Source organism: Cucumis melo, chromosome 12 (assembly GCF_025177605.1).
Source record: "Cucumis melo cultivar AY chromosome 12, USDA_Cmelo_AY_1.0, whole genome shotgun sequence".
Classification (NCBI taxonomy): Eukaryota; Viridiplantae; Streptophyta; class Magnoliopsida; order Cucurbitales; family Cucurbitaceae; genus Cucumis; species Cucumis melo.
The window spans coordinates 8,355,576-8,369,770 of record NC_066868.1 but is presented as its reverse complement, the minus strand read 5'-3'; the positions used below and the strand labels follow the sequence as shown (position 1 = coordinate 8,369,770).

At 30.8% G+C, this 14,195-nt stretch overlaps 1 protein-coding gene across 1 annotated transcript; it reads right to left on the bottom strand.

Annotated features, from left to right (window-relative positions):
- Positions 1–3,674: 3,674 nt before the first annotated feature.
- On the bottom strand, positions 3,675–5,039 carry LOC127144206 (uncharacterized). Its single transcript, XM_051079831.1, has 7 exons — positions 4,999–5,039; positions 4,684–4,919; positions 4,433–4,594; positions 4,247–4,351; positions 4,108–4,180; positions 3,939–4,034; positions 3,675–3,857 (listed from the first exon to the last, which is right to left on the bottom strand). The coding sequence occupies exons 2-7, from the start codon at positions 4,833–4,835 to the stop codon at positions 3,774–3,776; spliced, it is 672 nt and encodes a 223-aa protein (XP_050935788.1). The 5' UTR covers positions 4,836–4,919; positions 4,999–5,039; the 3' UTR covers positions 3,675–3,773.
- Between the last annotated feature and the right edge of the window lie 9,156 nt (positions 5,040–14,195).

Genomic DNA, 14,195 nt, shown 5'->3' with positions numbered 1-14,195 from the left:
CTTTGGTCTACCTGGTTTTCTCAACAATGATGGATCTGGATGTAAGACAGACATACTTGTGGGTGTGATCCAATAATTTTCATGCGTACAGGTTGAAACTGAGGAGCATAGCATTCATCATAAGTTGATATTTTATAATAGTCCTCAATAAAGTCTTTATACTTCATGTTAAACCGTGAACAAATTGTCATAAAATGTAAGCATGGAATACCAAAGGCTTGTCACTTGTTACGTACCGCTCTGACACACTTAGCCTTAATATTTAGATATTTCCTCTTTTAAAATTTAAGTCGTGACGTCTAGTTTTTACATGAAATATGTCTTCAGATCAATCATATGATTGTACTTCATGCTTACTGGATCTTGCAGCTCATTTTAATATTTTTTCAAGTACGTACTGGAAAATTGACAAAATTAGTATAACATGCACACCATAAAATCTATTAACTATGGAGTTGAAAAATTCATACCTGATGTATTTATCTCGATGTTCCAATGCAGCTCTTATTTCCTCTCTCCTTCTTTCAAAGTAACTCACACATTTGAAGAATGTAAATTGAGCTAGAGCATTTATCGGTAACATTTGAACTCCTTTGAGAACTCCGTTCATGCACTCTGATAGATTCATCGTCGTCCACTCATACCAAAATCCTCCGTCATGTGCTTAAGTCCACTTCTCTATAGGAATGTCATAAAAAAACTCATGCAACTGCTGTTTATTCTCATTAGATCTTGAATGGCTTTATCAAACTTTCGGATCTGAAATTGACACCCGACATGATAAGCGTAATTCTTCAATGGTGTGAATTTATACCTCTTGTAGAAATTACTGACAACATGACATAAACAGAGTCTATGATGACAATTCAGTCTTGTCCATCCATTCTCTAGATTGTTCACCGCCGATATAATGCCAACATGTCGATCGAAAACCAAGCATACCTCATCGTGGGTCACAATTTGTTTTAGATGTCATAAAAACCATCCCCATGAATCTGCAGACTCCTCTTCCACAACGGCAAATGCTAATGGTAGAAGATGACAATTCAAATCAATAGATGTAGCAATCAATAAATTTCCTCGATACTTATCATACAAGTGAGTGCCATCGATTTGAATAAGTGGCCTACATCTACTAAAGGCTTCTATACACGGACCAAATGCCCAAAATACAGATGATAGTATGACATGACCTTCGATAGGTGTGGCATGTACCCTCCATTCAACTAAGTGTTCTAAGATTGGTATGCTTTACCATGTACAACCACATAGGTAACAATTTAAAAATGAAATATTAGTTCAACAAGCAATATTAATTCCATCTACTCTTTTACAAGCAATATGAAGAACATTAATCATCAAACCACCAAACTTTCTTAGAATAAAAATTAAAAGACATCTTTTTGGATGTTTTTCAAAGCAAGCTCCAAGTTCATAGAGTACTATCGAAGAAGGTCATTCGAGAGTACACATTCGAAAAGAGAATATATTAGTGTCTTAAAGTTACGATCAATCAATCAAATTGGTAAATGCATATCAATCGAAAAATAGTCGAGCAAGATTTGGACTAGAACCTTGCAACCTCGAGTGTTAGAATTGTTTGTGACATTGTTGTTGCATATTGTTACAGATCACCATGAACTTGTGTTAGGGACTAACTAATTAATAAGTAGCTCTCGTTTGGATCTCCAAACTAATTAATAAGTAGCTCCCATAAACAAAAAAAATTAACAATTTGTAAATGTTTAATGACCTAAATGAAACAAAAGTCAAAATATATAAAAAAGTGAAAAATATCGAACATAATCACTACAAGAAATTTGGCCTTTAATGTCGGTTTAAAACCGACATTAAAGGCCTTTAATGTCACTTGACGACCGACATCTTTGTAAGCGTTATTAAAGGCCTTTAATGTCGGTTGGGCTTTAATGTCGGTTTATAACCGACATTAAAGACCTTTGATGTCGGTTATAAACCGATATCTTTTAAGGTGTTATTGAAGGTCTTTAATGTCGGTTCATCTTTAATGTCGGTTTATAACCGACATTAAAGCTGTCTTTAATGTCGGTTTATAACCGACATTAAAGATGTCTTTAATGTCGTTTTTAAACCGACATTAATGTTGCTTAGTGCACATCTTTAATGTCGTTTTTCCACCGACATTAAAGACACATTTAATGTCGTTTTTCCACCGACATTAAAGACACATTTTATGTCGTTTTTTAAACCGACATTAAAGACACATTTAATGTCGTTTTTAAAGATTCATTTCATGTCGTATTTATAATAGTTTTTATGACGGCAAAACCGATATTATTTGAGTCGAACTACGTCCGGAAATGTTCGTCATCGTATATTGTAAAAAATAAAAAAATTGCTTGCACACTAGCTATAATGCCTACTACTCAATGCACACAATAATACCTAATTCACCTGCAATGCACACAATAATACCTAAAATTCCAGCATACACTTCCAACACTTACATATAGTCACATATCAATAAACACAACTATATTCAATACTATAAGTCCAACTACTCCAAATCCTCCAATATATACACTTATATATAATCACACATATCAAACAACACATCCTACCATCCATGGCAAACCAATAGTAAACACCTACAATGCATAAGATCCAACACTAAAATACAAGCACACTTTTCCACACTTCCATATAGAACTACAACAAATACACATCATCCAACACTTACATATTATAAACACAACTATATTCAACACTATAAGTCCAACTACTCCAAATCCTCCAATATATACATAATCACACATATCAAACAACACATCCTACCATCCATGGCAAACCAATAGTAAACACCTAAAATGCATAAGATCCAACACTAAAATACAAGCACACTTTTCCACACTTCCATATAGAACTACAACAAATACACATCATCCAACACTTACATATTATAAACACAACTATATTCAACACTATAAGTCCAACTACTCCAAATCCTCCAATATATACATAATCACACATATCAAACAACACATCCTACCATCCATGGCAAACCAATAGTAAACACCTAAAATGCATAAGATCCAACACTAAAATACAAGCACACTTTTCCACACTTCCATATAGAACTACAACAAATACACATCATCCAACACTTACATATTATAAACACAACTATATTCAACACTATAAGTCCAACTACTCCAAATCCTCCAATATATACATAATCACACATATCAAACAACACATCCTACCATCCATGGCAAACCAATAGTAAACACCTAAAATGCATAAGATCCAACACTAAAATACAAGCACACTTTTCCACACTTCCATATAGAACTACAACAAATACACATCATCCAACACTTACATATTATAAACACAACTATATTCAACACTATAAGTCCAACTACTCCAAATCCTCCAATATATACATAATCACACATATCAAACAACACATCCTACCATCCATGGCAAACCAATAGTAAACACCTACAATGCATAAGATCCAACACTAAAATACAAGCACACTAACGCCATTAAAGATAATATATAAGATCGTGATTTATAAACACAATAGAAGGTTCCTTCACTAACTAAAGTATAGGTACAAACTATCTAACAAACAACAATTAGTACGGGACCACCTGCCCTTCAAAAAACTATAGGACTGCCGTCCCCTACAAAAACTTAACTCGACCAACTACTAACCTAACTACAAAAATCAACTACTAACCTAACTACAAAAATCAACTACTAACCTAACTACAAAAAGCAACTACTTACACAAATCTGCTAACAAAAGCTGCCCATTCAGTTCGAATCTCATCAATCTCCTCTTGGCTATATGCATTTTTGGTATTGAACTACACACAAAGAGAAAGATATGGAAAGTATGAGTTTGGATCACAAATTGTAATATGTAAAAAGTTAAAGTAGAAACTTACAAGGTTAGTAATAGAAGTACTAGAATTATGCACTATCTCATGTATGTACTTTTGCACGTAGTACCCGCACCCTACAGAATCCAATTGACGAGGGCACTGCATGTATATCAATTGAATACAAATTAATCTTATGTTTCATAAAAAGTAATAACCTGTAAATGCAAATTACCTTTACAGGTCTCCATTTTGGAGTTGATCGATAGCGTTGTAGATCGTGTTTCGCTTGCCATGTCTTCAACCCTCTAAATATTTTTAAACATTAGAAGACAAGAAAGTTAAATAAGAAGTAATAAAGTAAATACACTTACACATTTATGATTCCATGAATGTCTTCATTGACTTTACTCCGAAGAGAGTCCAAAACATAAACGCAATTTTCACGAAGATCGATAACATGCAACATCCAATGAAAACTACAATAAACAACATCTTCAATGTGAGTACACATTTAAGCTCAATGGAAATATATTAATGTGTTTCTCTTCTTTATTTACCCGGTATTATATGGAATTAGCACTTTCTGTTCCAAGTTAACTGCTTCTAGCTGGTTGGCTAAATTTCTGGATCGAAGATCACGATCTTTGATATGTGACGATATTTTTGATTGGTCAATGACAAAAAAATTCTTTGCACAGTCACATTTATCCCAAAGACATCTAAGTAAAAGCAACCATAGTTAAAATATCAACAAACTAACTACAAAAGTGGTATTGGAGATAAAGATGAGTATAAGTTGTCTACTTACGTAATATACGCTAGTATACACATATAGCCGATTTCAACCATGCCGCAGTAATGCAACAAATCTTCACGAGCTAAATAAACAAATTTGTCACTTCCAAATATTAGCTCGTTCATTGGGATGCGAATCATGTCTACATCCTCCATGTTGTTCATGGCATGTCTATTTAAAAGCTTAATAATCCCGTTAACGTCAGTATAATTTGAAGGGTATACGACATCCTTCCTAGTTGAATGCTCCTATCACAACCAAGGTTCTAAATTCAAAATACATATACAAATAAAATCAAAACTTAAATAGTAAAAAAAAGATACACACTTGTTTGTCATTGATCGTAGAAACAAGCCGACGAGGCCATTCTATAATGTTACCCAATGCTTGATTTAAAGTCTCTATCTTTCCCTTCACTGGATTGGGTATAGTCAAATTTTCTCCCGTAACCACGTCTACTAGAACTTTAACAACGAAATTAAGTAAACTTAAACTGAACCCACATTCCAAAAACTAACAAGTTCTATATAAACCGAAAAGAAACTACAATAATATTAAGCTCAAAAGTTAAAACTTTAATATTCCCATCTCATATTTTGCAAGAAAATGAAAAACAACTAAATAGTCATAAAATCAACAACAATTACTAGTTACGATACAATGGCTAAAAGATCACATAAGTAAATAAAACATAATATTAAGTACTCTAATAAGGCATGTTCGAGAATGATTCTAAAAATGATTAAAATCATTTTTATCATTTTTTTAATCACTCTTTAAAGTTAACTAAACTAATAACTATTGTTGTGGTTTTATGTTGCGAATCCAACATGAATGATCAATGATTTTTATATAATTTGTTCTTTGAACTAAATATATCATAGAGAATAAAAGAATGAAAAATAAATAAGGGAAGTGTCAAAGTTAGGATTTCAATTACACTTAAACTAAAATTGTTAGTAAAATGATGAGCATAACTCATCTCACACATATTGTTTATAATATTAAGCTCAAAAGTTAAAACTTTAATATTCTCATCTCATATTTTGCAAGAAAATGAAGAACAACTAAATAGTCATAAAATCAACAACAATTACTAGTTACGATAAGATGGCTAAAATATCACATAAGTAAATAAAACATAATATTAAGTACTCTAATAAGGCATGTTCGAGAATGATTCTAAAAATGATTAAAATCATTTTTATCATTTTTTTAATCACTCTTTAAAGTTAACTAAACTAATAACTATTCTTGTGGTTTTATGTTGCAAATCCAACATGAATGATCAATGATTTTTATATAATTTGTTCTTTGAACTAAATATATCATAGAGAATAAAAGAATGAAAAATAAATAAGGGAAGTGTCAAAGTTAGGATTTCAATTACACTTAAACTAAAATCGTTAATAAAATGATGAGCATAACTCATCTCACACATATTGTTTATAATATTAAGCTCAAAAGTTAAAACTTTAATATTCTCATCTCATATTTTGCAAGAAAATGAAGAACAACTAAAATGGCTCCCCATATCTCTTCACCCCCTTCCCTTCTCAGTATCTTCTCTTCACTTCCCACTTTTTTAAATTCTTTATCATTCTATATAAATACATGGTTTCAAATGTGACAATGACCTTTTCTTTTTTATTTCTATTCTTCTTTCCTCTTTCTATTCCCTATCCATACCTATCCTCTCTACTTATGAAATCATCCATCAAATAGTACGGTTTATATCATTGGAGATTCGTCCAAATTCATAAAGTTCATACAACTAAAGAAACGGTCAATAGATATATTTGGAATTTGAAAAGTTCCATATTAATATTCAAACTTGGAAATTATTTTAAGAAACGGTCAATAGAGAATTGAAATGACAACTAAAGAATAAACTTTGAAAGACATATTTATCATCACTTACAACATCGTTAAAAATCAACTTTGTAAATTACTTGATAATTTTAAGTTTTTGGTTTGTTTGTACTCCTAAACATATAATAGGAAAAAAAAAATTAATATCATTGGTGAATAATAAAAGCCCAGAAAGATAACAATTTAAAAAGAAAAAGAAAGTTTTGCCATTTTCATATATATATATATATATATATATATATATACAACTCTTTGTCACATTCCTTACACAAAGAAATTCAATCATAGATGGTTCATGAAAGCAACTCAATTGTGCAGATCTATGTACTTTACATTACACAACATCAAAAAAACAAATATATATATTTTAAAGAAACAATTTACAAAATTATATAAAACCAAATAAATAATCAAATCAAATCACTACCATGAATAATTGAGTGCTTGCAGTCTAATAATATAGTAATTGTCTTAATCTATCTTTGAATATAGGGATTTAAGGCCATTCAAAATAATAATAAAACATGATATATGCAAACACCACAATCAAATAACCAAAAAACTACTCAAAACTAAAACTAAACTATATCTTTGAATTTTATTTACAGGACCGACTTGTGATGATACTTAAACTAAACTAAGAAAGTAAATAAAGGTGATCGAATATGAAAGTTATTAACTAAGAGAAGTTTTAGAGAAAATATTTCATCAATATCAAATTAAGACTATGACATTATGTTCCTGCATCAATAATCTCTACCACTGTCGAACTAAAATAGTGATCAATTCAAACCACAACCTAACATGCAAGATGTAATTTAAACCTACTCTTTCAAGCAAGAATGAAACCATGGAATCATTCAAACCTTGATCAAATATTCAAAAGTATTAAAGACCAGTCATGCTAGAAAGTGTAAATGTAAATTACCATTCAAAAAGAAAAACTTTCAACAAATCAAACATAAAAATTCATCTATCCCTAAAGCAGTGTGAGAAATTTAGCCTAAAATTTCTCCTATAGACAAGACCAACATCATCAGAATGATCTAAAGCTTTTGTTCACTAATTATTATATCCAGACTACTGAATTTAAGAACTTAACATCAACAGCAAATTCCATTAAACCACCCATGATTAATTGTAATTGAAAATCAAATGCAGAACTCCATAAAAGTTGGAATCAAAGCAAACAAAACCCACACAAATCTTCCAATGCAACCAGACAAAATTTAGACTCTCTTCCTAGTTTCTAATCTAGCCATTCCAACAGATTCTATTATTTTTTTCCCTTTCTTTTCATAACAATCCATCATTCCTAGGATTTGTATATAGCGACTGACTTCAACTCTATGTTGTATATACCTGATGTGTTAAGTTAATAAAACTAGAAGACAGTGAAATTAATCAAAGCATCAATACAATTATGTTCCAATTTTTTGGGTTTTGCAGCAGAATTGATGTGTGACCGCGGTATATGCATGAACAGAAAACTACTCATATTCTATATGCCTTGAGAACTTTCCCTTGTCTAAGCAAACAAATGGGCTGCCGGAAAGATGACAACTTTCCCTTGTCTAAGCAAACAAAAGTTGGAATCAAAGCAAACAAAACCCACACAACACCATCATCCTTCACATTTCTTTTCCCAATAACCAAAAATGGGCTGCCGGAAAGATGAGATTTTTGCAACTTCAGGGCTCCAAATTCCCTTAATCAAATTTCTCGATCCTCCCAATAAAGCCCGCAACACAAATCTTCCAATGCAACCAGACAAAATTTAGACTCTCTTCCTAGTTTCTAATCTAGCCATTCCAACAGATTCTATTATTATTTTTTTCCCTTTATTTTCATAACAATCCATCATTCCTAGGATTTGTATATAGCGACCGACTTCAACTCTATGTTGTATATACCTGATGTGTTAAGTTAATAAAACTAGAAGACAGTGAAATTAATCAAAGCATCAATACAATTATGTTCCAATTTTTTGGGTTTTGCAGCAGAATTGATGTGTGACCGCGGTATATGCATGAACAGAAAATTACTCGTATTCTATATGCCTTGACAACTTTCCCTTGTCTAAGAATCCATAATCTAAATCGAAATCAAAAAACATGCTAAAAACCCCAAATGAAAGAAGATGGAAATTTTACCGTGAGAAGATGTATTTTGTGAACGCGGACGAATTTGATTCCAAGGGTGGGCGAACCTTGTTGCTGGTTGATGTGAACGCGGTTGCTGTGAACACGATTGCTGTGAACGGGGACGACCAGACGAATTTCTTTAGAAGGAGAGAAATGCGGCCGAATTTGATTCCAAGGGTGGGCGAACAGAACAACAATCGATCGGAATGGTGGCGGCGATAGAAATGGTGGAGGCGATAGAAATGGTGGCGGCGATAAAATGGCGGCGTCGATTAAACTTGTGGCGTCGATCGGAGAAGAAATGAAGGAGAGAAATGAAGGAAGTTCGGAGAAGACGAGGGTCGAGATTTGGAATCGAATAGCTAGGTCGAAAAGGTAAAGTAAGAGAGAGAATTCACGAAAAAAATTATTAAAAAAAAATTAAATGGACCTTTAATGTCGGTGGAAAACCGACATTAAAGTGTCTATTTTTTCACAAAATAAAAATATTAAAAATTAAAATTTAAATGGACCTTTAATGTCGGTTCTCAAAATGGCGGACCTTTAATGTCGTTTTAAAACCGACATTAAAGCTTTGTCTTTAATGTCGGTGGAAAACCGACATTAAAGATCCGCTTTTTCAAAACCGACACCAATGGTCTTTTTTCATTTTTCCCAAGCGACATTAAAGCCTATATTTGTTCTAGTGAATATTTAAATCTCTATAAGGTGACTATGATATGACAAATAACAAACATAATATACATATCATAATACAAGCATAATATACATATCATAATATATCAATCATACTTAATGTTAATAAAATGCTAATAATATAAATTAAACCTAAACATAATATACATATCATAATACAATTACTTAAGTTAATTAAAAAAACTTACAAATTTGAAGGATGGTTCTGCTATTTTTTTTCCAATTGATTTTTTGTTGTTGTCAATCTAAAATGACACTTTCTTTTTTATATATATTAAATGAATTTATTTATAAGAAAATATACACGTTAGTTATTTTTTTCCAACAACCACAATCTCATAATATAATATAATAATATAGTCAAAATTTATATATATAAATTAGGAAAAAAATGAATTTAGTTAACAAATAAATTTTATACCCTCGATTTGTTGGGAGGAGAAGAATGAAATCCCAAAAATATAAATAATGATGAAAATGGTGGAGAATGAAGAGATAATTTGATGGATGAGAATTTTTGTGAGAGAGGAAAAAAAGCATCGAGAGAATGAATTTTGATTGAGGATAAGAATGGGAGGAGAAGAATTGAGAGGAGAAGAATTGAGAGGTATTTGAAATGGAGAAGAATTGATGTTCTGTCCTCTTCATGCATGGGTCAATGACTCTTTCTTCAATATTATACATGCAGCTGCCCATGGCCCCATCATGCATACCCTCTAATATACAGCTATAATCGCAAATCCTGACTGTGGTTTCTTAATAAAAACACATGGACAAATTGGATTATTTTGATAATCTTCTTTCGATAAATATTCACTTAAGTGATTGTATCACATTCGTCCTGATTGTTTCAATCCGTACAATGATCTTTGTAATTTGATTGAACATAATTCTCTAGAGTTTGAATTATATGATTCAGGTATCTTAAATCCTTCAGGAATTTTCATATAGATTTCATTTTCCAAAGATCCATACAAGTATGCTGTAACTACATTCATAAAATGCATATCAAGATTTTCACATATAGTCAGACTAATTAGATATCTTAATATAATAGCATTCACCACAGGAGAATATGTTTCCTCATAATCAATGTCTGATCTTTGAGAAAATCCTTGTGCAACAAGTCGTGCTTTATATATAGTGACCTCATTATTTTTATTTCGTTTACGCACAAATACCCATTTAAATCCCACAAGTTTTACACCTTTAGGTGTATGAACTACAAGTCCAAAAACTTCACGTTTCGTGAGTGAGTTCAATTCTACTTTGATGGCTTCTTTTCACTTGGGCCAATCCTTTCTATTACGACATTCGTCAACAGATTTAGATTCATAATCCTCATTTTTATGAATGATATTATGTGCAACATTATACTAAAAAATGTTATCCACAACTACATCAGTTCTATTTCATCTCTTTCCTGTCATGGTATAATTTATCGATATCTTATTGTTATCTTCATATAGTCGAGTCTCTTCAACATTTTTACCATTAGTCGTCTCTAGGACTTTTTCTTGAATGTTTCTATTGTCAATTAAATCATTTCAAGTATTGATCATTTTTCTTTTTTGAGAATTTTTATCCTTTGAACCTATTGGTCTACCGCGCTTTTGAAACAATGCTAATTCGTTAATTGTATCAACTTATTAAGTTGGGATTTCAATTCTAGATGGAGCAGTTGCAGCTGGAATATATGACTTGGTCAATTCCTTAGTATATGTAAATGCATCTAGCATTTGATTTGCTACCCTTTGTAAATGAATTATCTTTTCAAATTTTAGTTCACAATGCTTTGTACGAGGATCTAAATGAAACAATAACGATAAATTCCAGACAATTTTATTTTTCAACTTTTTAATTCCTCCCCCTAATGTTGGAAAACTTGTCTCATTAAAATGACAATTAGTGAATCGTGCATTAAATACATCCCCCATCAAGGGTTCAAGATATCTAATAATTGATGGGGATTCAAATCTGACATATATTCCTAACTTCTTTGAGGTCCAATTTTAGTACGTTGTGGTGGGGAAATTGGAACATTACTGCACAAAAGAAATTTGCAAATGCAAAATATTTGGTTCCTAACCATAAGCTAATTGTGTTGGAAAATACTTATGGTAATATGTCGATCTTATGCCTATAAGTGACACTGTATGCAGAATAGAATGACTCTATATAGATAATAAAAGTTTTGCTCTCATAAGTAATGGTCTGGCAATCAATTGTAAACGCTTGATAAATGATTTTGCCAAACTATTTTATGTATGAATATGAGCTACAAGATGTTCAATATTTATCCCAATTGACATGCAATAATTATTAAATGCTTGGGATGTAAATTCGTCAGCATTATCAAGTCGAATATTTTTTATTGTATAATCAGGAAATTATGCTCTTAATTTGATTATTTGAGCAAGTAATCTTGGCAAATGCAAGATTTCAACTTGATAATAAACACACATGTGACCATCTACTTGATGCGTCAATTAAAACCATGAAGTATCTAAATGATCCACTTGCTGGATTGATGGGTCCACATATGTCACAATAAATTTGTTCAAAAAATGTAGGTGACTCAACTCCCACTTGCTGGTGATGACCTAACAATTAATTTTCCTTGATAGCAAGTAATACATGATAATTCATTGGATTGAAGAATCTTTTGTTTTTTTAGTGGATGTCCATGAGAATTTTTAATAATTTCTCTCGTCATTATTGACCTGGGATGACCCAATCGATCATGCCAAATAATAAACATATTTAAATTCATGTTGGAAGGGTCAAATACATCATCTTGATAGACAAAGTTTACTTCCACATTCTTCTTTTTTTTCTTCAATGAGGCTTGATAGAGGTCGACTAAGTGCTTGGATGTACGACAAGTACAAGTCCAATGACCATTCATACCACAACGGAAGCATTGATTTTCTTATTTTGTGGAGTCTTCCTTCTACGATCATCATTTGTGATTTTCTTAAAATCTAAATGATTATTACCACGTAAACTATAATTACTTCTTTCTCTACCACGGTCATGACTTCGGCCACGACTACGACCACGACCTCGACCATTAATATTATTTAAAAATACAACATTCGCTTCAGGAAATGGTGTTGGTCCAGTTGGTCGAGATTAATGGTTTTTCATTAATAACTGATTATTTTGTTCAGCCACAAGAAGACATGATATGGGTTCAAAATACTTTTTAAAATCTCTTTCTCGATATTAGGAGCATATTCGAGACATAAAATGTTGAAAAGTTTTTCTCTAACATAACTTCATCGGTAACTTTTTATCCGTATAACAATAATTTTGAACAAATTTTAAATAATGTGAAATTATATCACTTACTAATTTAAAATCTTGCAACCTTAAGTGCATCCAATCAAATTGAGCTTTAGGAAGAATCACACCTTTTTTGTGATCATATCCTTTTTTTTTTTTTTTTTTTTTTTTTAACTTTGCCATAGTTCATAGACATCTTTTATTGTAAGATATTCAATCTTTAGTCCCTCATGAAGATGATGTCGAAGGAAAATCATGGCTTTAGCCTTTTCTTGACTTGAAGTTGTGTTTTCTTCTTTAATCGTTTCTCTAAGATTCATGACATCCAAATGAATTTCAACATCAAGCATCCATGATAAATAATTATCGCCATTGATATTAAAAGCTAGAAATTCTAATTTGGTAAGATTTAACATGGTAAAACTATAACAAAGAACAAAGAAACTAACTTACATTAGAAATTTAATAAATATGTCAAACATGCATTTTAATACAACTTAAATAAATATCATACTATGCACATGATACAAAAATCAATGGAGCCCATATATAATAATTCAAAACATGCACGTTAATGTACAATAATTAAAACTATAAATAAAAATTACATATACATATTAGAGAAAATTAACGATAATACACACCAAAAATGTTAATTTTACAATATACTTATACATAATATGTTAAAACAACATACTTAGGTAAATTGATAAAAACATTTAGATCATAAAAACAATTACAAAACTTATACCGATATAAAGTAAACAACTAAATTATAAACACAAATCATAAAGAATCTATAAACTATACATAAATCTTAAAATAAATGAAATAAGAATCAAACATAAACAATCACATGAATCATAAAGAAATTAAGATGAACTAAACCATAATCTTATCATGAACTAAAAATATTTTTTAACAAACAATAACCATGCAAACATAATATGTAAAATTACAACATGCAATAGGTATAAAATATTACATTTTCAAACATTTAAACTATACATGATGTATACATGAATTGTTTCATGCAATATTCACAAATACAAAAAAAAAAAAATACTTACTAACTAATATTATAATGTACCTTTTGCAAATGATGAAATTGTAGAGTGTCGTATTGATAACGTATTATAAAATAAAGAACCAAGAAACTAAATAAGAAGAACATAAAAGAAAAATAGAAAAGACAATTAAACTCAATTATAGTGTGTCTTACAAAGTATCACACTTCTTATTTATAGGATATATCATATGTTACATTATGGAATTTAATAAGATAAATGTTTTAAATGAGAGGTACATGAAAATTATAACTTAGATAGATTACAAATATCTACATCTATAATATATCATACTAAAAGACGAAAATATTACAAAATTTTGGAATCTTTCCCACAAAAAAAAGGAGAAAGAAAAAAGATTATTAAACAAAATCCGATATAAAGTCAGCCTCGGATCCAAAATCAAGATGATACCAAACGCGGGCGGTAGATAATTCATAACACGAACGTTCGAGAG

Excerpts from the sequence above, each read along its gene's own strand:
- LOC127144206 (XM_051079831.1), bottom strand. The coding sequence starts at position 4,835 with ATGAACAACATGGAGGATGTAGACATGATTCGCATCCCAATGAACGAG. Across the intron at positions 4,595-4,683 it reads TGTATACTAGCGTATATTAC|ATGTCTTTGGGATAAATGTG; the intron begins GTAAGTAGACAA and ends GCTTTTACTTAG. Across the intron at positions 3,858-3,938 it reads GTACTTCTATTACTAACCTT|TTCAATACCAAAAATGCATA; the intron begins GTAAGTTTCTAC and ends CTTTGTGTGTAG.